At 38.1% G+C, this 25,269-nt stretch overlaps 1 protein-coding gene across 1 annotated transcript in view; it reads left to right on the forward strand.

Annotated features, from left to right (window-relative positions):
• The window catches only part of LOC104270793 (collagen alpha-1(XXIV) chain-like), a gene marked incomplete at both ends in the record, with an annotated part of 64,176 nt that overhangs the window by 7,875 nt on the left and 31,032 nt on the right, over positions 1–25,269 (forward strand). Inside the window, 10 exons of the mRNA XM_009865258.1 lie at positions 1,753–1,806; positions 2,365–2,574; positions 5,880–5,933; positions 8,492–8,545; positions 10,077–10,130; positions 16,788–16,832; positions 17,590–17,643; positions 18,435–18,479; positions 20,266–20,403; positions 20,865–20,918. Coding sequence (XP_009863560.1) covers positions 1,753–1,806; positions 2,365–2,574; positions 5,880–5,933; positions 8,492–8,545; positions 10,077–10,130; positions 16,788–16,832; positions 17,590–17,643; positions 18,435–18,479; positions 20,266–20,403; positions 20,865–20,918 — 762 coding nt within the window. The remainder of the gene's footprint in view (positions 1–1,752; positions 1,807–2,364; positions 2,575–5,879; positions 5,934–8,491; positions 8,546–10,076; positions 10,131–16,787; positions 16,833–17,589; positions 17,644–18,434; positions 18,480–20,265; positions 20,404–20,864; positions 20,919–25,269) is intronic.

Raw genomic sequence — 25,269 nt, forward strand, 5'->3', positions numbered from 1 at the left:
GCCAAGAGCTTTCCATGTGTCTGTCTGCTACGTTGTTGTTGTTATTAAACTGAGAGTCTTTTTGCTTTAGAAAAATGTGTTGATGCCAGTGAGCATTTCTGCAATCAGGGTGAACAGTGAACCTCCTGTATTCAAAGTACGACATGCTGTGGTTTGACCACAGGACACAGATTTGTGCCTTCTAAATTACACCGCGCAAGGGTATGGGTTTCAGCATGGCAATGCAGTATGTATGGACATACAAACATTCCCAGCTGTAAACAGACAGTTGCACTACAATTAGTCTCCTAAGATTATTATGATTAATTGAAAATATTTTTTCTTTTTCCTTCCTCAGAACAAGTGTTTTTCCCAGACTTGTCAAAAGTGGCCTGTTTTTTGCCAAATTAATGTAATTGGCTCTTGATGGGGCCTAAAGTCTCTAGTCAGTACTGTCTTCTCTGCCAGTGACATTTTTCTGAGGAAAAGAAACATCACTTCCACAATATTTTAGGTTTTTAAAAATGCAACTTTTGTCTTAATAAAATGATTCGTTGGCTGTTAATAAAGCCCCAAAGGGTGTTTGTCTTTCTTTTCCTTCTCTCTTTTTCTTTCTTTCCTTTTCCCCCTCTCTTTCTAAGTTTTTGCAGAGACTGTGAGTTGGCCAGTTTGGCCACCATAGTTGCCCTTCTGACTTCCCTGGTGTCCCTGCCAGCTTTCAGCAGTGTTGTTTAGTGACAGGCAGTGCCTCAGCTGAGAGGCTTTAGTATATAGAGAACACGGGAGTGTGAGGAAGTTTGGGTGAAAGAGCAAGTTGAATCCCTTCCTGCTAGCATCAGCGGAGCTTCTTCATGAGCTCTGACTTTCTTGATGCCTGTCTTCCCTTGCAGTGGTTTCTGTTAAAGCTGTGACTTGCTGTGCTGGCATTTGGGTGGCAGCTGAATTCATCCCTAAGGATAGCCCATGCCTCCTTAGGACTCAAGTCTAATGGGTGAACTAATGTAAATTAGTGCAGTTTTGAGTCTAGGATTCTCATTTGTGTTTGAGTACAATGAAGTAGATCCTGAGGTTTTGAATGTGAACAGCAGTCACATGCAGAAAAAAAAGAAGTTGCTGTCTTCAAAACAGCTGCGTATACAGAGAGTGGCACACTAATATTCTTATAATGACTAATAATCTAACTTATTTGCAAAAGATATGTCTAGTTATAGACTAGCATTTTCTTTAAAGAGAATGATATTCATTATATGCGAAGGCAAACACGTTACCACATATTCTTAACAGAAGCTTTTAACGGGAGAAGGAGTAATCATTTGTCTACATTTATTTTCTTCTATTGCATGGCTGTCTTTTCTGTGAGGTGGTATCTTATTTTTTCAGTTACTCCTGACTCTTCTAACATGTCTTTGGCATGCCAGCATGCTTATTAAAAAGGCTTAATTATTCTCTATTCTTGATTTCGAAATACACTGCACTTGCATGTTTCTAATCCTTGAACTGATCTCTTATTCCTTTAGTACAAATACACTTAAGTAAAAGTTACTATCTCGATTGTTAGCTCCAATTCCTCTGACATAAGATACTTTCTAAAGAGAAATCTGATTTACAGACAGATTGAAAATACATGTGGTTGTAGTCTGGGAATTGATATTCGAATTGAGAAGGCCTTCACAAGCAGAAAGTCATCAGTTAAAAGAACTGGTCTGATTCATAATTGTGATACTGTCCTTGTATTAAGTCTTAGCCTCAATTGTTTTGATTTTGTACCACCAGGGTCCTCCAGGTCCTCCAGGCTTACCTGGTCCATCAGGAAAAAGAGGTCCTCGGGTAAGTGAAGCGGCTGTGTTCTTCTGTAGCTCTAGGCAAGTCACCAGTAATCAAGCTGGAGTTTGCATGGTTTTGTTTTTCTCAACTATTCACATACTTAGTGATTATGAAAGTGTATGATTCTTAACATTTGGGAGATAGGTTAAATTAAGGCAAAACCAGCAGGTTTCTTCTGCTGTGGGTTTCCAGGATAGCTGATTCCATGTATGGGTGTGCACACAGAGCATTATTGCATTTGTACCTAGCTTTTGCTGCTCATAACATGAACTTTTAATTTTTCCATGCTGCTCCCATCTGCTGCAATCTTAGGTCATGTTCATTTGTTTTTGGAATGAGAGGGAGTGAGCAATGTGTGTCACGGCCACAGAGGAGCAGGCAGCGGAGACAAATTTAACCACTGCAAGACAGAGCGGGGAAGAAGTCACTTCCAGAAATCTATGTTAGTCTCTTGTGTTGCACAGCTTGATGAAAGGAACAATAGATATGATTTGCTCAAGAAATGAGCTACAGCAGCAAATGTTGATTTTTGTGTGATTGAGTGCACCCCAACGTGAGCAGGAGCAGCAGCCTTGCCAAGGGACAGAGCCCAGGCTCTGCCACAGTGAGCAGAACCCCATGCCCCAGCTGCCAAGAGCATGGGAGAAGCCTGTGCCTCTTCAAAGACTAGCTGATGGGGCAAAAGAGGGTAAATCTGTCTTTGCGCAACTGTGCGCAAAAGAAAATGTTTACAAAGTCCCTGAGGTCATGGTTGGTTTTGTGGGCTTTAGGGTAATGGCACCTGGAGGGAACAGATGAGGATTTGTTGTGTACATGATGTCAGGCCGTGGTATTTGTGGATGTGAGTGGTTATGGCCTTCTAGGCAAATTGTAAGTGGGAGAAAGGAGAGTAGTTTATATGAAGGGTTAGCAGATGCGTGGGAGGAGTTTTGACTCATCCTTTGAGGAACGTTTAAACAAGCTGCTGCTCAATAGTGTGTTGAACGTCCTGTGCTTTGCTGGCTTTCAAAATTGGTCTGACTGGGTAGTGCACTGGTCAAAGGGGCTGAAAAGGAAACTGATGTTTTAGAGCAGTTGGAGGCAAGGGAGTAGACAAGACACGTTGAATGTATGAAATGAAAATATTCCTTCAAGTCTGTATATTCCTGATTTCTTGAATCCTTTTTTTTTTTCCCTCCAAATTATCCTTTATGTTGCATGGTGCCTCTGTCAAGGATACCTCTGGCATCAGAGACGGGAATCTCACATACCTAAGTAAATCCTCACAACTGGGAAGTTATCTTTGGTTTAGAGGCCCATATGTTTAAAGCCATGACTATTGGTGTGATCTCTCTTGCTAAGCTGTCTGGGGTTTTTTGTTTGGTTGGTTGTTTTTTTTCCTGTAGGTCTTTACAGGTATAGAGTACTTAAGAGTACAGTGCTCTACTGCGTGAGTTTTCTGGCTTAATTATTGAGTAGGACATGCTTTCCAATGTGAAGCACAGCTTATAGTAGGATGCCTTGAAAAGTATGGAAATGGTTGAGATGGATTTTTAACAGCAGTTCTGAGTTTCAAATACAAATTTATAAGTGCCAAGGAAGTCCATAAATCTATTTGATCAAAGAAGTAAACATTTCTGAAATTCCAGTGCTCTTCAGTTTGTACAAGACTGATAAATTCAAGCAAGAACAGCTAGGGAAGATAGATGGTATGATAGAGGAGTTTTTGAGCCGAAATGCATATAAAACCTTGTTGGTGCAAAGTCCATGTCCACATCTGCCAGTCTGCACTACGATTTCAGTTTTCCTTCACGTGAGCTGCCATTTGTGACTCAAGGTGCTGAAGGGAAGCAATAGAGTGCAGAGCTTCATTGCTTCCGCCACCTTCGTGGTCTCGGGTGTGTGTTCAAACCTAATCCTGACAGAGATTCACAAGTGGGACACTCTGGGCAAGGTATCAATGCCTGCTCAATGCTTAGAAATTTCCATTAAAAACTAATTCTATGGTAAGGAAGGCTACATCTGACAGGTAAGATTTTGTCTTGGTCTGAGTTTTTCAATAATGAAATTTCATCAATTTCAGAATTAACAGTGAGATGAAATTCCCTGATGCCTCCCATTTCACAAGGATAATTTTGCACTTCTGTGTTGCAGTACTATGCCCTAAGACAACAAAATCCAAGCAGCAAAACCTAGGAGCCACTTCAGCACTGCAGCTACTTTGGCACTTTCTATTTGTTTCCTTTCTCCTAAATCCCTGAGAGTGACTCTGAAATTGCCAGTGTGCAAAGTAATCTCTCGAACAGTGCATAGGATTAGCATTTCTGTGGAGTTATGTCAACATTGTTATTAGTGAGAGGGAGCTTTCAGTGTTGCTGCAAGGTATACCCAGTAAATTCAGTCTCATGTGAGGGAAAGACAAACATTGAGTTAATCTGATTTTAGACCACTGAGTATATGAGAAAGTTGAAAAGATTTCTTATTATTTTTGGTATTTGGATTAATTGTTTGTGTTGCATTTTGGTTGAAGCTGAGTGACTGACACACCAGAAGGCTGTGCTGCCATCCAGCGAGACCCAAACAGGCTGGAGAGTTGAGTGGGGAGAAATTTTATGAAATACAACAAGGGCAAGTGTAGAGTCTTCGATCTGGGAAAGAACAACCCCATGTGCCAGTATAGGTTGGGGACTGACCTGTTAGAGAGCAGCGTAGGGGAAAGGGACCTGGGGGTTCTGGTGGACAGCAGGATGGCCATGAGCCAGCAACGTGCCCTCGTGGCCAAGAAGGCCAATGGCATCCTGGGGTGTGTTAGAAGGGAGGTGGCCAGTAGGTCCAGAGAGGTTCTCCTGCCCTTCTACTCTGCCTTGGTGAGGCCACATCTGGAATATTGTGTCCAGTTCTGGGCCCCTCAGTTCAAGAGGGACAGGGAACTGCTTGAGGGAGTCCAGCGCAGCCACAGGGATGACGGAGGGATGGAACATCTCCCTTATGAGGAAAGGCTGAAGGAGCTGGGGCTCTTTAATTTGGAGAAGAGGAGGCTGAGGGATGACCTCATAAAAGTTTATAAATATGTAAAGGATGGGTGTCAGGGGGACGGAGCCAGGCTCTTCTCAGTGGCGTCCAATGTCAGGACAAGGGCCAACAGGTGCAAACTGGAGCATAGGAGGTTCCACAAAAATATTAGAAAAAACTTTTTCACTGTGAGGGTGACAGTGCACTGGCACAGGCTGCCCAGGGAGGTTGTGGAGTCTCCTCTGGAGACATTCAAAACCCATCCAGACACATTCCTGTGTGACCTGCTCTGGGTGATCCTGCTTTGGCAGGGGGGTTGAACTAGATGATCTTTTGAGGTCCCTTCTAACCCCTGACATACTCTGATTTGTTGCCAACTTGCCAGGGATAGTTTTTCACCAGTTTGGTCCTTCAGTGTTTGGAAGATGAATAGCTGCTAACAGTCATTACAAAAAATACTTTCCCTAGCGTGTAGTTTGTCAAGGAGTGAAGATTGCTGAGTGTACTCCAGAAACAGACACTTATCCTGGAAGCTGTAGCTAGTCTCCATAGCCTGTTCTCTTCCTGGACTGCTTTATGTCCAACTCATTTAGTAATAAGTCTATTTTCTACTCTGGCTGTGGGAGAATTAGATTAGTGAAGGGGATTTGTCTGTGATTTGTTTAGAGAAGGTGGAATACATTGCTCTGAGTGATCTCTTAAGTCAGTGAGAACTGACCCATGTCCTCCTCTTTGCAGTGTATAACTCAGTAACTTAGCATGTGATTTTTCTAATTTTATCCCATGCCTCCAAGTTTTGTAGCAGGATAGCAACAGGCAGTGACTGTGTGCCAGTTGCTTTGGAAGACAGTAGAAACTGAGGTGTTTTTTTTTTAAAAAAGGGAAGAACTAAACTTCACTTGTATTTTTCTAGGAAGATGTGCATGTTTTATTTCTTGAGAATTCTTTGAAAATCTGAACTAGCGCTTCTAAAAGGAACAATGACACAAGTAAAATGACTTTTTGCAAACTGCTCACTTTTGTTCAGTGGAATACTGCATAATCCCACTCCTTTTTGGTTTTGTTTTGTTTTTTTTTTTTCCTAGGGGATTCCAGGACCACATGGTAATCCAGGTTTGCCAGGATTGCCAGGTCCAAAGGTGAGTTAATTGATCCATGTTGCCCTGTAAATACATGAACTTCTTAATGACTCTTTGGAAGCTCCAGAACTGTTTCCTAGAATAAATACAATTTGCCTTCTTTGGTTTACAGATGGAGACTGTTACTATAAACTTATTTTAATTAAATGTAATCAAACAAATTGAACTTCAAATCAAAACAGCAGTTTATTCAGGGGGAAAAAAAAAACTCTGTGTGTGCAGATGACTTGGAAACTGTTACTCACGCAATCAGTCTGTACTTTCCAAAAGAGTTAATGTAAATCAGCTTGGCATCTTTGAACTGAAATTTAAGTGAGAATAAACATTTAATTGCTGTAACCTTTTGCCTTGCTTTTTTTCTTATTTTTATTTTTTTTAAAGGGGAAAGAAAAATACTGTAATTCTCTATAAATTAATCTTTTTTCTTTGTCAATATCCAAGCTTTGATAATTAAATATGCTATTTTCCAGACATTATCACTTGATTAATATGCTAGAAATATTTTATGAAGACTTATGGATGTGATCTTTAAAACCAAAGACAAATTACTGGGCTGGAAGCTCAAATAAAACCCTTCAAACTTGTGAAATCTAGGCCTTTTAAATAGATTTGACAGATTTGTGCAGTTGTAGAATGCCTTCAACTCGTATTTAGTTTGAACAATTTGATAGATATGTTAGGTAAAACCCAGCAGCAACCATGATTTGTTTTAGTATGATTCCTAGTGGCAGGGATCTGACCTGTTATGACAGGTGTTAAAAAGTGCTTGAGGACATAAAAAGAAATTTAATAAAGCTTCCAGCGTCAAACACTGCAAAACCAAGCAGCTTTATTTTTCGTATGTGCTTTTTTTATTATCTAGTTCTATAGCTAGAGTTACACTTAGAGACTCATAATTAATTTTTGCTATATTTATGCTGGCTTTATAATACAATGCATCACTAGGAGAATAATTGTAACAAACTACTCCTACCATTTTGGTTTATAACATATTTTCCCCCTCCAATGAATTATAATTCTGATTGGTTCTTTAGCTGTCTCCATGATTTTAAGAGTAGGAGGAACTGAATGTACGTACATGAATATATTATATGTATGTATTATATTGCTAGGTGCTTAGTGATCTCTTTCATTTCTGTTAGCTTATAAATTATCCTTGCAATGGATATCTTCTGAAACACTTTAAATAAAAAGCCAGGTGCTTACCAAATTTTGACTGTGATGATCCAGTTGACCCATGCTGGCAATGTAAGCTGAAATAAACCACTTTCGTTTGATCTTAGAATATTGCAGACGAGTTGCAGCAGTTCTTTGTCAGTAAATTCACGCAGAATTTTATTCTGCCTTTGAGATGGATGCTTTTCACCCTCCTGTGCTGAAGCGTCATTTATGTACTTTCTTTTGAAGCATGGAACAACATTGGCTAATACGAGCACAGTCCATAATCCAGCCCTGAGCGTGTGCTAGCACTTCCAACTGATAGCTGATGGCCTGGGCATTTAATTTCTGATAAACAGTTTATGGGTGTTTGTAAAGTAATTTAAAAGTATCCGTGAGCTTTGGCTGTATTCCTGGCTTTCTGAAAAATGAATTAGTTAAGAAAATCTAGTTTGTGGATTCTGACACTATTCTAACTACATGTAATGTTACATAGATTAAACAATGAAGCGCTTTGTTTCATCCTCACATCTTGACCTGTGGTGATGTGTTGTTAATCCACAACTGAAGGCCATACATAACAATGGCTGTTTGGTTTTTAGATTAAAAATAATGAGGAATTAATTGTGTTTGTAAGGGAAAGGAAAGGAGATAGTTAAGTTACCAGACAGCCTGTGTTTTAACTAGCCAAGAGCTAATCACGGTTTTATTACAGCTCCTTAATATTTCTGCATTGGAAAGGGAAAGCAGAAGACAGCTTGGAGTTGTTCAAGGAATTGGAACTATTTGCCTTCCAAAATGTAAATCGGCAGGAAAATACTCAGATAACTCGTATCATGTTAAGAGCTCTGTTCTCTGTGACATGACATATAAATTTAGCACAGCGGATTTATTTTGCCATAATTTCAGTCTTTATTTAGTATTCAAAAAGCTTAGTTTCCCCAGTGGCCTCACATGTACCAATGTTAACTGCAGAGAGGAATAGATGGTGTCCTGAAGTGATGGAGGCATGGGGAGAGCATTTCAGCTGGTGTGTCTGCTGAAATCCTGCTCGAATTTACCGATAAAATCTGCTTATCGAAAGTTTTTGAGACATTATGAAATTTTGCAGATGTAAATCTCATTTTGATGTACACTCACACTATTATATTTTATTGTAGTTCTTTACTGAAAATGTTGTGAGGAAAAAAAATATAATAACAAGTACACGTTTCTATGAACATTCCCTCTTGTCTTCTTTAATATTTGAAAATATGTGGCCTTAACCGTGGTGTTGCTGGGGCAATGGTGGGAGATTTAAAAGGGTCCCTTCCAACTCCTAACATTCTGTGATTTGTTTCTGTGTATATTATAAAAAACTTTCTTCCCTGATGATAATGAGCTTAATTTCTCTGTGACAGGGCCCTAAAGGAGACCCAGGATTCTCTCCAGGACGAGCAAAACGTGGAGAAAAGGTAATATTTTCTTTATTATAGAAAAATATTTTATCTATCCCATTCTTTTGTTGATGTCTTGTTTAATATTCAGACAAGTTGTAATTGCACAGTGCTTTGTATTTACTGTGACACTGGTGTATTTTGACAATTATGTGAGAATGACCAGTGAAAACACAGGTGATACAATAAACCAGAGATATAAAAAATTCAATTTCCAGCTTTAAATATAATTTATCTATTTGATTTAATTTCTAAAAATAAAATAAATTAAAAGAGAAGTAGTTTTAGAACAGTGACATTGAATTCTGTTCACACTGCTATAAAATGTACGTATTCCAGTTTTTCTTCAGTATCTTGCATTAGTCCAGAAAGTTGAGTATGACAGGCAAAATTTGGTGATGACAAGCACACGCATTATTGCATGTCGTATTTTATTTAAACACTTTTTGAAAAAGACTCTTGATGCAAACGTTTGTCCTTTTACTTCAAAGACTTCTAGTTCCTCTTAAGCCACTTTAGGCAAGTATTGATTGATCTCTCTGCCCAAAATATTTGAGTATAAATATTCAGAATGATTCTTCATAGAAATTGTGGGCCTGAAGGCTTGTGATTATTTCATTTTTAGATTGTAAATCTACTCATTATGTATGAAACTTTAAAGTCGGTGTTATAATGCTAAACATGTAATTGCATTCTAATGTGTCATCGTATGCTATATCTTTAAGAATATCTTGAAATTATGCTAAGTTTTATTAAGAGCATTTGATAGTAGTTCAGCTGTGGAACACTTGTGCTAGGTAGCAAACACTGTAGGAGTCCAGGACTACTCTCCATAATCAAGCAAGTATTGGCGAATAGTTATTGTTTAGTAGCAGCTGATGTGTACATAAAATAACATATTTTTTAATGCATTCTTTCTGTCAAACTCTAAAATTCACAAATTTATATTTTCAATGTTAAAAGACTGCTGAGCAAAATTCATAAATGTCTCTGCTGATGCACTGATAAGAGGTTTATTTTTAAATTTTAGACTCGGACTTTTAGAATTTCAATTAGATTTATTTTTTAAAAAATATTTACGCCATGTTTTATGCAGCACAATCCATAATGCTGCCCTGATTTCTGACTGGGGATTGTTGGCATAACAGTAACACAAACAAAGTAACGGTTGAATATATATATATAAATTTGAGGTGAAACAACTCACTTCTGAGGAAGGGTTACCTGATGAATTGTGTAGTGTCTTCACTACCATTTATGTTAGATAAAAGTAACTGTTGTGAGGTTGTGAATTAAGTCTGTTCCAGCCAGGATTTGGCCGCGTGCGTGACGCAGGAACATGCAGGTTGCACCAGCTGGTTGCAGTTGAGGAACTGTTGCCTTTTCGATTTTCTTCCTCAAAAAAAAATAAAAAAGTAAAAAAATCTATGTCTGATCAAACATTAGCTGCTTCTTCATACCCAATGTCCAAGAATGCAGAGAAGATATGATGTCCTGCCTGTCTATAGGCCTGTGAAACGTAGCAATTCTGGGTGTTTTTCTTGTGCAGGGTGATCCAGGCCCCATGGGCTTTCCAGGCCCCCCTGGGATCAAAGGCCAGAAGGTAAGATTCCGTCTCCATTTTCATGCAGCCCTCGGTGGCTCGGATCAGTGGCCATCAGGTGGATGTCTGGTGGTCAAGAGGTGAAGAAGGTCAAGAAGGGCTTTATCTCCGCAGTTGGTACTGTGACTATCTGCTGTGTCAGGCTCCAGAGGTAACCTTCCCCTGCAATAAATTGCGAAGATTGCAACAGAGTGTAAATCACAGAGGCTTAGGCTGGTGTTTGTCAAAAGGCATGGTGTGTCCCTGCTCGGAGTAGTACTAGGCTCGACTGTGGGATACAGCCATTTTAAAATCAATTATATTCCATTGTCAGTAATAATTTTCTCATTTCTTTTTCTATATTATGTATTTTGTACTACGGAAAAAGCCCCATGGGATCATGTGCTCAATGTTTCTGCACTGAATTATTTTTGGGTTTTTTTTCCAAATGTGTGCCACAATTGCTAAAATAAAACTTGGGTATAATAATTTCCAATTTTGGATGCTACGTAACACCGTTTCTGCACTGAATTATTTTTGGTTTTTTTTTCCAAATGTGTGCCAGAATTGCTAAAATAAAACTTGGGTAGAATAATTTCCAATTTTGGATGCTACGTAACACAATGTTTTTTTTAATATGAGAAATGTTAGCTGCCATGCACTGCATTTAAATATATCCAAATTAGGGCAGTCCTACGTATACAGGAAACCATAAGGCAGACAGGTAGTTTTGGGATGTGAACATGAAGGATATCAGTAGACAAAATAAGACAATCTTAGAGAAATGAGCACAGAAGACGGAGGGCGTGTACATAGTTTAGGTGGAAGGAGAGGTCACCTCACCTAAGCCCAGTAGGCTGCTCTGGTTACAAACTGGTGAGTTTGCAAGAAACAGCAAGAAAGGCTGGAGGGAAAGTAGAGTTAAATGCTGTCTTTGTAGAACATAGTTTGGGGTTGCAAGTATAATAGAAAAAGATGGAAAACAAATATCACAGCAAAATTTTGCAGTAGTATGTAACACTAAGGGCAGCTCTAAAGTGTCCGTCAAAAGGATGGAATGAATTGTTAGAAAGGTAAGTCCTGGTGGTTTGAGTCTTAGTTTTTGACATATAGAGACGGAATACTAATTAAATGCTTGCCAGCTATTGAAACGGAAGAAAAATGGCATTGCAACAAAATTCATATTCAGTGTTATGCTTTAAGGGGCCTTCATTCAACATTGACTTGATCTTAAAGTGTATAACAATTATTATTTTAAAAGCATAGTCATTCCTTTCTAGCATTGACCAAAACATAGTAAAAATATGACCAGAAATGAAAGCTATAACTGAATTAGCATGAGTAGAAACGTGGAAATTTTATTTTGCCAAACGTGCCGCGCAGTTCTGTGAACAGAGAAAACATAGCTGTGACAAGGATTTGCATCTTCTCTGAGAGGTCACCTACAAGCCTGGCTACTGAAAACTTTTGTCACTGCTGATCTTGGGCCACCTTGAGATTCCCTGTAGTTTTGCTCCAAAACCAAAGTTTTTTTGTTTTAAAGCCTTTTAGATGGGAAGCAGCTGTCACTTGTTCTGGATTATGAGACTGACATTTGGGGGCAAGGAAATTAAAATCTTATGGCCATCATGCTCTCTTCCTGCCACAAGAATTCACTCCTTATCGGAGGGTTAGAGACTCTGGAGGATCCTGCTCACTTGATCATTGGAAATTTTACTCTTCGTTTCCATGTTGTACACATCGGACACTAACTAAAACCATGTTTAAGATAACTTCTGCCTGACCCAAATTGTAAGAATACCAGCTTTTGAACAGCACTACACATGTAAACAGTTAAGTTTTAGGCATATTTTTTAATATCAAGCCTGCAGTTTATTGTGTCTTAAATAATTGATCTTTAGTTACTGCTTTTCAATACAGGTAAATATGCTGTTAGCTCATTGTAATCTCAGAAATTACTTTCAAAGGAATGTAAACACAAGTAGCTGTAAAGTAAACAAGCTAAAAAAAATGCAGAAAAGCCAAGTACTTCCGTTTTTGTTTTGTACCCCAGGACTACTGGGGGATTACTATCATACTGAATAAATAACGTATTTCCAATATTCTTTTTAATCCAGGAAAAAAGGAAAATAAAAAAATGCTACATATAAGTAAATGATGTCTCAAATTCTGTTTAATTTTGATATTTGGCTTGTGTTAACTATTTTTTAAATAGTGAGATAATCCATAGTGAAAAAACCCTCTGATATAATTCCAGGTATTTTTAATAGTGTAATAAAAATCTACGTTAGTTTCATGGAAATTACTTTTTGTCATATTGACTTTTGTTGTTCTTTTCCTGAAAGACCTAGAAATTCGAGGGGTTTTTTCTTTATGAAATTCATCATCCATTTTCAATTAACTGGAGCTGTAAGTCTGGAGAGCCGAAGCAGAGAGTGTGCTGCATTGGTTGCTGCCCTCCCCTGGGCATGACCGCCTGGTGTCAGGGTTGCTGTGGAGGAAACTGCATTTAACAAGTTTTCTAATCAGAATTTGCCTGGTTCTGAATTTCTTATGCAACATTATTTGGTGCTTATACAAAAGTGTGTTATGGACGTTTGAGGAGGGTGTATATATTTTTTTTTTACTTTTTTGACAAGAATGACTTTGAGGAGCTGTATTCCGTGTGCTTTTGGTTCTGGATATCTGAGATGTGGGGAGAGCTTCTTGAAAAGATGCATTATAGTCCAAAGAAAAAGAAGTTTGAAGCCCTCAATGCAATATAACAAGCACTAGTAGACTACTGTTTTGGGTTAGAACTACAAAATTATTTGTTTCGTTTTATAAAGCTGAGAATCTACAGGGCTGTTTTGGTTTGGTTTTTTTTCAGTGAGATAGTAAAAAACCCCATATGTTAATAATCAGGAGTCTGGGAACAGATTATTGTGATTGACTTTATTTTTCGTTACATGCCATGTGTCGGAGTGTGTGTCCTTGTGGTTGCATATAAAATATGATATATTTCTCGTGCCTGTAACACAAACTATAAAAAGCCAAGTTTTGCTCAGGATAGGGCTCTGCATTTGTTTAGCATAAGAACAGAAAATTGCATGTTTGTGAAGTGTTTAGAGGCCTGTTTCTTTCACACATCTTTTGAAGCTGAGAAGCAATGGCAGGAGATGAAGGTTAGCTGGAGGAGAGGGCTGTTTCCAGAGCAGTTGCACGATCTCAGGTCTGGAGCTTTCTTGACAGGACCATCTTCAAATCAGCATTCAGAGCTCTCTGTTTTCAGTCCAGAGACCTCACAGAGCAGAAGCCCGTTCCTTTCTCCACTCCCCAAAAAGGGCCTGTACAGATGGGCAAATACTTGCCCCTGGCAGCCAGAGTACCGGGGGGCAGATTGGCAGCTGAAGGACGATGTTCTTGGGGATTAACTTGCCTGGGATCATGCCAATACATTAGAATGACTGCAGTGCCTGTGTGGCTGTGGATACTTTACAAAGGGATTGGGAAAGATTTTTTTAAAAGATTGGCTACAGTTAGGGGGCTAGTTTTATTCCCTAGTAATACGTATGTAACAGTAAGTCACAGGAATCTGGATTTATAAACTCTTGATAAAATTTATGTGCTGAAGTACAATATGGTAAGACACGTTGAAGGAAAAAAACTCTTGGTTGCAACCTGACAAGGACTCCACATTTCCTTGCAGCCTGTAAAGAGTAGGGCAGATATATAAATTTGACATCATCACAGGTGCTGCTTTGAACATGATGCTACCAAATATCTCCCACCTGCTTCTCCTGGAGAGTGAGATTTTCCTTGAGGGAAGAGCTCTGTGAGAGAAACTCCTCTACTGAATTAGATGGTGAAAAGCTCCATCATCTGTATACATGTGTGTTATGGGGTTTTTTTAAGTGATATTTCCATTCCTTAGGATATTCAGGCTAAGAGATGCTAGGTGGAATCTTAGCAAACAAGATAGAATGGATTTAAGAAAAAAAAAAAAAGGCACAAAACCCATTTGCTGCAGTTTTTCCAAACTGGATGCTGCGGGGTGGCAATGCGAGTCTGGTAAGAAAGCAAAGGCTCAGGCTCGTGTGACAGCGCATGGAAGTCTGTTCGCATGGTATACTTGCCTCTTGTCCAGAAATGTGTTTTTTCCAGCACTTTTTGAAGATTAATATCTCTCTGTAGCTGATGGTTGTAGCAGTAGGTGTAACACTTCACATACTGATTTTCAGAGGTTACAGAAACTTCTTGGCTCTTCAACACAGTTGCCAGTATTTTTTCCAGATGTATTTTAATAACAAATGCATAGAAATTCTAGTAAAAGACGATGGCACCAGTAAGATAGAAAGACTTGGCTTGAACAGTCCTTGTGATTGATAGTCCCTATGATTTAACATCTACGTTCTTCTATATACAGACTTCACACAGTCTGGATCCCACAGTGCTAGGCATATGGTAACAGTCAGACACTTAAACTTGCTATGAAGATTTTTCTGAGTCTGTTGGTTGGCTATAAAGATTTTTCTGTCATGCAGACCAAAATATTTTTGTATGTTGCTGTGTTTTTGTAATGTGCTTCAAGTCTGTATTGTTGTAACTGGGAGCTTCAAACCCTTCTCTTCCACACTGAACTTTTAAATCAGAGCATTAATCTTCAGTATAGATGGGAAGGTATTTCATTTTGCAAACAGTACATGTGAACTTTTATTCTTCTTGTTTACTTTCATCTTACCTCAGAGCAAACCAAATCTTATCAATCTGGGTACACTCAAGAATACAAATCCCCTAAAAATAGTTAAGAGAATTAGCTGTCACAGCTTCATTCCTGACCAGAATTAAGTGAGTTAGAATGCCTTAAGGCCATGTTAACGCTGAATAAGAATATAGGCATACTGCTCTAAAATATGAGTTCAGAGCACTTTTCCTCTGGCAGAAGTAAGGTACTGTTGTGTAGAAACAGACGCATCAGGGTTCAGGCAGCCTTCTTCATATCAGCTTCCTGCCTTCTTCTAAAACTGTCCATGCAGGTGTTAGTGAGCTGAACTGACCCAACTTTGAAACTCATTGTGATAAACTTCTTTTTGAGTGTTTCTGTGTATAGCAGCTTTTCATTTCTCCTTGGAGAGAAATAACAAACTCCTGAGAGCTCTCATCTAGCAACACCTACTTTAGTTGATCATTTAAACATAAAAAGAGGACAAAAGTCTGAAATGGATAAAACTAATGAAATTGAGTGGACTGGGACTGTAAAAATCTATATGGTTTTCTGAGGCGCTTTTTGAAAGCTGGGTTGCTGGCACATGTTGGCATCTTTGATTCTACTTTAGCAATTCCATTACAAGTTTTGCTTTAGGCATGCATTAATATAGTGAACTGGGGTATTTCATGTTAACTGATTTGTCCAAGAGCAGCTCCTGGCTACCTGTGTTACAGATTTTATTTTATTTTATTTTATTCTATTTTTCCAACAGCTATGCAAACCTCCTTCCTTAGATACAAGATACCATATATAAATTATTTAAAGTTAAGCTACAGGAGAGGATTGAAGCCAGATTATATTATAATATTGCAAACTGGCAATGCCATATGTGTGATTAGCAAAATGAAAGGACACACCTGCTCTGCTGAGTTTTGAGAAAATGAGGCCTGTGGATTTCTTAATGAGTACCTCTCTTCTGGATCAAGATTCCCCAAGCAAGCCTATAAGAGCAAAATTGCAAATTTTGAAGCCTTGTACATCTCATTCTCTTCTGTTGTTTAAAACCATTACCATGCAATATAATTCCGTCTTTTAGTTTGTATATGATCATAATTTCATGCAGAAATACTCTTGTGGTCACATAGAAGCTTATCCAAAACTTTGGGATACCTGATCGGCTGAAATCAGCTGCAGAATTCCTTCTTATCACAGTGGGTCTCAAGTCTCTACTGACTAATGAGTATAATCATGCTGCAAGGCCAAGACACTCCCACTACTCAATATCTTTGAGGCCAGTTTTATGATAGATTTCTATCCAGAATAAGGATTGTTTTGGTCTTTCTTGTTCAAGCTGCAGCTTTTGGAGCTTGTTTACTCCCAATACCTCTTGCAAGGGATATGGAGACCAGACACTTGGCTTCTGCATCAACCGTGCAACTGCTACATCCTCCCTTTTAGGCCAGCTTGTCTCTTACCCTTTAGTACAGGGTAAAGACTTCCAAGAAGGTTCCACTTTCAGATATATTGATGCAGATGGAAGGTTCCAGCTCTCTTTTTAAAGAAAAAAAAATTAAGAGCTAAAATATGCGTGACATGGTCAATGCACAGGGAGCAAAGTTTGACAGCTTCATGATTTCAGCACCACGGGGAAAATTTCTGGGATGAAGAAGAGACTATGTTAATTTTAAAAAGAGATATTGCATGTCTTGGAAGCTCTGTCTGTCTTCAGGGTCTCCTAGAATAATCTGGGATGACCCTCTTATACCCCTCCTTTGAACTGCCTTGTTCACAAACGACATTGTGACAAGGATTTGGGAAGGGGAAATTCACTGTACCAAATCCAGTTTTGCAGTTTCAGCAATAACTGGTTACAGGATGCCATGCAATCAAGTTTGAATAATTTTTTTCTCAATGAACAGATTAGAGTAGGAAAAAGGGTCCGTTTTATGTGTTTAACTCTATTTATTACATATCTGTTTCTCTCCCTGCAGGGTCTTAAGGGTTATCTGGGACTGCAGGGGCCACGGGGTGAGCAGGTAAGCATTGAAAGCACAGCACTCTGTACTCTGCAGATGAGCAATTGAGGATAGAAGAACGCATAATCCAATATAACCGTTCAATGTAAGCAATCAATGGAAATTAATGACTGCTTAAGGAAATATTAGATAGTCTTTCAGTGATGGGGCTTTGGCATTTGGCATCGTTTCAGAAAAGCACTTTTTTTTCCTGAAAATAAATGGTCAGATGTGCAGATGTTAAATAATAAAACAACAAAAAATACTTCTGGTTTTGATTAGAAGATGGAGGGAAGTTCTATACATCGATGACTAATCCAGTGCCATACTGGCCTGATTCTGGAAGAAACAAAAATTTTAGCTTTGTAAGGAGACAGATTCTTCTTAAATATTGCATTAAACACATTTGTTCAGATACAGCTAAGACCAGTGCAGTTATTTCTTTATAAGCACCTGTCTCCTATAGTCCTTCTCAGTTACTTTTTATAAATAGCATCTATGTTTTTATTAGGTAAGTAAGGGTTGCACTGTTGTATTTCACAAAATTCCAACTACTCTTCTTGTAATGGTTTTTAAAGGATATGTAACTGCAATTTGTGGACTTACATATGATGAGTAAATTTTAGGGTGTTGCTGTGTAACGTGCTCAAAAAGCAGTATTTCCATGACCTGTGTCATATGACTAGATCTTAAAAGATAAATGGTAGATAAACTCCAAAGCAGATATTAAACCTACTTGTTGTTTCTTTCCTTTTTTTTTTTTTCTTTTTCCACCTAGGGAATTCCAGGAATGGCTGGCAATATTGGGGCAGTTGGTTACCCTGGCAGGCAGGTGCAGTAACTATACTAATGTCTTTGCAGTTTGGGGGATTTGTTTGTTTGTTTGTTCTTTTCAAAAGTACCGTATCTAACTCTTTTGGAGCTACAGTCATATAAATGTATTTATTTACATTTAACTTTGAAATAAACCTCTTTAACTGTTAGTGCCCTTTAGGTAATGTTGAGTTTCGTCGCTTTTAAACTTGGATGGGGCAGTAATGCTGTACCTTTTTATTTTCCCCATATAAAGATGTATGAGCCAAATTCAACGATTGACATTGTGGTTTTTATCTGCTTAAGGGGTGAATTTGACCAATACTTCAGTGTTTTACTTGATTAGGTTTGTAATGGCTATATGTTTTAAAATTCCATTACAATATTTTGTATAGTAATGGAAAATAGCATGTTTATCTTGAATCATGTAAAATGATTGGAGCATTTGAGTTACATACACTGTTCTGAAACTAGCTTGAAAATAATTGGAAACATGTCCAAGTATAAAAGCTTGTGAAGAATCCTGTGAAATTACGTCACTGTAAAGCCAGACCACTGGGTTTGGAAAAAAACTTCCTCCCAGAAGAAATAATTTTAATATAAAGGAAGCTTCAGTCATTGTCTAAATTTCAGCCATGAAGTAATGGGAGGCTTCTCTGAACATGGTCCCAGGTGACTGCTTGATGACACCCATTTAAATCCTAGTAATTTAAAGAGTATATTGCCAGTTTACAGTTAACAAATGCTGTTATGATTCTTTTAAATAGAGCATATTTAAAATGAAGTACAATTCATGTCTTTTTGCAATAGGGGTTAGCTGGACCAGAAGGTAACCCAGGTCCTAAAGGTCTAAGAGTAAGTAAGCATTTTGGCATGCGTGTCTGGTTTTACCCATACAGTACACAAGAAAGACGATGAGGAATTTTGTTCATCTCTGCCAGTTTTATGCTGAACCACTCTGTCTTTACAAAACCTACAAGTGAGAAAACACGGTGTTTCTTTCAAAATACCTGTAAGGATTTAATGTTTTTCCCATGATAAGCAGCATAGAGTAGTCTCCCATTGTTGCCCTTCTCCCTTGGAGTGCATGCAGGCAAGAGAAAGAAAGTGATACTGAGTGTGGGACTGAGAGAGCTGGAGTGAAGAGGAGCGGACGTTTCCTGCCTGAAGCATTACTTCCATAATGAAAACTGTCAAGAAGGGAGCCGTATCTGGCATTTGCAATCTGTAACTGCTACAGAGGTTGATGAAGGGAAGCCGTCTTGTTACATGAAAACCATAAAAATGATAAGATCATAAAAATGATCTTGGTATTTTAGAATGGTTCAACTGTAGTCGTGTATATTCCAGGAACTGAAATCTCTTAGTGCTTTGCTGACCCCAGGTTTGCTTTTGATTAATTTGTTTGGTTTGGTTTTGTTTTTTAATAGGCACATGTGCATGCCTACATATGCCTGTGTGTGTATTTTGTCAGAGTGACTGTCACCATGAAGCAGTAGGCACAGGTTTCTAGAAACTTGCATTACGCTGGTTGCATCTAGTATTTGAAGGAGTCTTTTGCTAGGTGTTTTCAGGCCCTCTGCTAATGTTGTATAGGTTCCTGAGCAGTGCACTGTGTTCTCAAGTATCTATTAAATGAATCTTATTGTGATGCTAGATTTGCTTTTGTAGATTTGGGTTTGGTTGTTTGTTTTGTTTTTAGCGTGGTTACTGAAATTCTTTGCCTGCAGCAGCTTCTTAAACATATATCTGTGGTTTTGGAGTGGTTTTTTTTTGTGTCGGTTTTCATTACAGTGATGAGAAAATCAGTTTGTCAGGATCAAGTGCCAACAGATACTGCACCTTCAGGGGTTGTATCATTTACATTTCTTCAGTTTATTTTTGCTTAGATTCTCAGTGCATTTTGTCTCGTTCTTCCTTCAGCCAACAGGACATTGTGATCCTAGTCAATTCCTGAAAAGTTACTGCTTTTCTGTTTACACAGAGATAAAAATGGCCAATGTATGAGTAATTTTAGGGAAAAGCACTTGTCAGGTCTTAAGGCTACATCCTGTATATGAATTCTGCAAGCAACAATAAAAGCAATGACACAGCCCTGTTGAGGCATCCCGCTGTGCTATGGAGGTGAATAGCAACATGAAACAGTATCTTTAAAGCTCTAAGTTTAGAACGTTCCTGCAATCAAAGTATAGTCTGTTTCTATGAATCTCAGATGTTTCAAGAAACTGTAGAAAAAAGTTTCTTTGTTGTCCTTACTCTCATTAGGGCTGGATGACAAGATGAGCACTAGATTGGATATTAGGAAAAATTTATTTACTCAAGGAGTGATGAGGCACTGGAACAGGCTGCCCAGGGTGGTGATAGAGTCGCCATCCCTGAAGGCATTAAAAAAATGTGTAGACGTGGTACTTCAGGACATGGTTTAGTGGTCATGGTAGTGTTAGGTTGATGCTTGGACTTGATGATCTCAGAGGTCTTTTCCAACCTTCATGATTAGATATTCTATGATCTTTCATAATTAAAAAAAAAAAAATGCAACCCAAAACCCCCAGGTTGTTCCAATCAAAGGATTGGAGATAGAGAAAGATGAAAGCAAGAGATGCTATTTTAGTAACTAATAATATTTTTTTTCCAATCTCAGTCTGAATCTGGTAGTGCAGAATCCATCTCTGCTACTCCCTTTGCAAGCTGTACTGTCATTTCTGCCAAGTCAGCAGCATGTTTCTGTGTCCCTACAACTGATTGTATGAGGGAATCTATTTCTGACTTCGAGAGGAAGGTGGGAGAGAAATATGTTGTGACTGAACTTTAAGAAAAACATTCTGGTTATAACAAGGTAAACTTTCTAGGACTCTTGTGTATACCAGTGACCACACAGCATTATTAAAGATGAAAACATCTTTTTTTGATGTATTTCATGAATAATGTTAACTTCAGCAGCTTTTTCCTATTTCATTGATTCTAATAAATAAGGTTTCTAATGCAATTTTGTCTTATTGGAACACTTTTTTAGTACTTTGTTATTTAATTGATTCTGTACCCTTATAATAGAAAATTGTTTTTTTCTTTTGTTTGGGGAGCAAATCTTAGTGACATTTAAGTTGATTGAGCAACACTGGTAATTTCAAACGAGCCTAAATTTAATTCCTGGATCTTGAACCCACAGCTGGTCATTACTGAGGGACAAGCAGTGTTGGTGCGAAGTGGCCTTGTAATCAAGAATTGCTCTTATGTTTTCAGGGTTTCATTGGACCTCCAGGTGTGGCAGGACAAATAGGACCTGAAGGAGAAAGGGTTGGTTTAATGGAACATTAAGGAAATATTGACGTTTAGATAGAAATACAATGTATGTATGAATGGGGGGAAATATACAAAATATTTGAGTCATGTCTAAAAGTAAAACTGAGAGGGAGGAAGTTAAATAAATTGGTCATATCTAAGTAGTTTAATCAATGAAATTTACTGGTGCTGAAGTTAAATGGGGAGCAGGCATAAATTACTATTTCAATTTAACTTAGAGCTGCAAGGATTAGGGATATCTTTCTTCCTTGCCACCAAGCTCCATAATGACTGTTTTTCATTGAAGCAATTTCGTTCAGTCAGTAATTAATATTTGTCTGTTTTCAAATGATGCTTGCAATAAAACCAGTCATGGAAATCCTAACCTCTGTCACTCTATGCTTGAGCTTTTTCTTGCTTCTCTTGAGCACGAAGGATGACTGGCCATGTACTTTGGTGGAAGCAAGATATGACCCTTCTTCATAGTTGTTCTGATATGGCCACAGTAAAGACAAGCAGTTTGTGTTTCTGCTCCCCTGTTACAGAACATTGTCTCATTCTTTACTTTTTTTTTTTTTTTTTTTAAATGACAGTTCACCTCCCGCTGTCTTTTCCGATCAGATGCAAGTTTAATTACTTGAATTTAAGCTATCAAAGAAAAGATGCTTATGATGGGTTATTTCTTTCCCAGGGCATCCCAGGTTTCCATGGAAAAAGAGGTCCTAAAGGGAGACAGGTAAAGGATTCTAACACTTGTTACAATTTTTGTTGCCAATGCAAAGGCACCCGTAATGCACTCTGTAACTTTAATCAGCTGAAAAAAATTGCTAGCTTTACCATTGCTTTAGATGACTTGCTATTGTTTCCGGTTAGTACTTTGCAGTACTGCAAATTCTATGGGGGCTATAACTACTGGGTATAGGAGTTATACTCTTGAAGTGAGTGAGCTACATGGTGAGCCTTGTGGCTGATTACAGATATCAGCTACCTGAGGGTTAAAAGATGACAGAAACACATAAATATATTCTGTAAAAATAGTGTTAGCACAAGGTACAGTTTTGTAAGTCTGTTTTTGGTGTTCATTTGAATGCCTGATATTTCTGGAGTATGGCAAATTAAAGCTGTCCTCTACTTAACACATATTTCTACAGCTGAGAATAAACACAAATCTGCCAAGTATACATTATGAAGGTTTACATATTTCCTAGGGTATATCTTCAGTGCCAAGTGTTTTGGTTTTTGCTGCAGCCTTATTATTTTAGGTCTTTGAAGCTATCCAGGATTTTCCAATTTTAACTTGCTTGCGGTTTGAGATTGGAAACTGTGATAGTATTCTCCAGTTCGTGCTCTCAGTTGCACTCAGCAGTTCGGGTGACTTTCATCTAGCTTAACAAGCTTGTTCAGCAGTAGCCGTGTGATTGCCATCATGTAGTCCTTGATGCATGTTATGAAAATTGTGGAGGATTTTGTTTAATTTTGTTTTGTTTTCTCTGTAATCCAACACCAACAAAAAAGGCACTAGCCTTCAATAGAGTTCCTTTTGATGTAAAGAAAGGCAAGCAGAGAAAATTGTCACTAAATTGAGAGACTGCTCTTTCTGAAGCTGCTATCAAATTTTTAAGGTATAAAATCAAAGTGAGAATCTGATTTTTAATTATTCAGCTAGCAAGACAGGGTGCTTCTGTGCTTGATGACTATTTTGTACTTCACTTGTAATTTGTGCTACTTTGTGTGTTGGGCAAGAAGGGATCTGTGCCATCTGTACTGTGCAGCGGTTGGCATTGAGTTGTGCTGGTGAGTCGCGTGCAGCCTTAAGCAGGAGAAGCAGGATGGAAAGCAGGACTTGTGCTCAGTGTGGAAGAGGAGGTGACAGCAGGGTAGACTGAAAACATGTTTTCCACTATAATCTCATTCTCAGTGGCAGGTTTCACTGAGGCTTCGGAGTGTCAGTGTAGTAGCTTGTTTCAGTCTGTAACGGCTGGTGCTGTGTATGCTGTGGTAAGCAGTTATTTTTTCATTTACAGTAAGAACACAACTTCTATCAGTGCCAGACTGTGCTCTGATAAGGACTTTTATTTATATAAATTAATTCAGGGAGGTTTCATGTAGGTGACAGTGCACCAAAAGCACATCTGCGCAATGTCCATGGTTACCTTCATTCGGTACTCATTTCTCTGTAACCTTGTCCTTTCCTCAATCCCAAGATTCATTCCAAATCCTTTCTATGATCTATAAAGTACTCTACTTGAGTAAAGACTACTAATGTAGGGACCAAACCAGGAGAGTAATCCCATGGGAACCTGGCTTGAAGTACTTCACTGGATCACAAGCTTTAGAGAATGAGTGTTATTTTAACCCCAGACTCTTGACAGCTGTGATGACAACGTCTTTTGACACAGTGTCCCAGAGTTAACAACTGGTGCTTTGGGGCAGGACACTGCCACTAAAGGAAACTTGTCATGGAGATTGCATAGTGCCTGAAATCAGGCTCCTTGCTTTGTGTTCTATGATGCAACTTATTTATTTGGATAAAATTTCTGTCAACAATAATATTTGCGGGGTGGGAGGAGATGGGGATGACCCTGTCTGACTGGCAGAGATCCTTCCGAAAGAAAATAGATCCAAAATATGATCTCATTTTTTTGAAAGTAATATTAAAGTATAAGAAAAGTGGATGGTACAAGGGATTGTACACTTAAAATTCAAAATGCTACTACTTAGTGAGTTTGTTGAACAGTTATTCGTATTGGTAACATCTCTGGCACACGAAATGAAACAAAAAGGTCAATTACTAAAATCTTTACTGTGAAGATTATACAGTGAGGTTTTTTTTGAATTTTAAATTAATTTTGCATAAAATATGCTTTAAAGAAAATATGTCATTGTAAAAGCATATCTATTCAATTTCTTTCATTTTATGCTTGCAATATGAAATTTGAGTGGTTCTGCAGTATTTTTAATGAATTGTTTGTCCTGTTTTATGATGCATAATACTTTAACATACATAGTTTTATCACGTTTGGAGAAATGCTTTAGCACAGTTTTCTTCTATATGGCATTAGTTTTAGGCAGTGGTGAATGTGACAGAACAGACCTTGTAAATTACACGAAGAGTTTATTAATCAAGTCCATTGTAGCTGTAAAAGCAGTTCAGGTTTTTGTTTATATTAAAATTATGAATAGTTGTGCATTGTATATTTTGCAGTAATTTTAAATTATAATATCTCTGTAATGTAATTTTAAAAAATGTTGCACAACAGTATTATTATATTACTTTTCTGACTGTACTATGTTGCATTTTCCTTTCATTTTTCTACTCACTAAGATAGTTTTATCAGTACAAGTTAGCAGTACGCTGTTGAGAGTGGGATTATGATGCCTGTGTGTAATATGTCCCTGCCGTAACAGCTGGGTTTCTGCTGTATAGAAGCCATCATCTGTGACCTGCATCTACGATCTGGTGGCTGGTAAAACTGTCCCGTTGCATCCTCCATTTCACTTCTGATGCCTCATTTGTGTGGATTTGTTTGGGTTTTGTTTGTTTAAATTGATATTCATAGAATTATAGAATGGCCTAGGCTGGAAGGGACCTTAGAGATCATTTTAATCCAGCCTCCTTGTCGCCAGGGATGCCACCTCTCAACTAGATCAGGCAACACATGGGGACCGAACGGGAATAAAACCCACAACCTTGGCCACATTCAACTGACTGAGCTAACTGGCCCCCTAAATTCATGTGTTTTATTGCAATTCTGCCTCTTCTGAAGTCTAAAATGGTAGGCATTACAACCAAAATTTTATGCTGTTAAGGGAAGAGTAGTAAATTAATCTTTGCTTACATCCTATCAACAGGTAGCTTTTAAAAAAATAGGCATTGGCAAATACCCATTTTGCATCTGTGAAATATTACAGTACGTTTTCAGAGTTGTGCAAAACATTTGGCCAGTGGTGTACAGACTGAAAATTGATGAAATCTGCTTTATTGACCATTATCCTGTGAACCTCTGTGGTTTAAATGATAAGACAGATAAAGACCTGTACTGTCAGATCTTACAGTAATGACTGTAGATTCTTAGTTATGGGTCCCATAATTAAATCCTGAATAAAAATGTTGTTGCTGTGTGAGGCATCCTTATCTTTTGCTTTCCTGGATTTGCAGAAGAATGCAGAAAAAAAAAGTCCAACCAAAAGATGGTACAGTGAGCATGTCTCAGATTAATTCACAGTATAATGCCTGATGATGGGAATTAAGAGCCTATTAAGTTGTTTTAACATATACTTTTAGCAGCATGTATGCGTATATGTATATATAAAAAGTTGCCTTAACTTGAATGGAATTTTGGTTTAAGTTATTACTAAAGCCAAA

The sequence above is a fragment of the Apaloderma vittatum genome, unplaced genomic scaffold (assembly GCF_000703405.1).
Source record: "Apaloderma vittatum isolate BGI_N311 unplaced genomic scaffold, ASM70340v1 scaffold3192, whole genome shotgun sequence".
In the NCBI taxonomy this organism is placed as follows: domain Eukaryota; kingdom Metazoa; phylum Chordata; class Aves; order Trogoniformes; family Trogonidae; genus Apaloderma; species Apaloderma vittatum.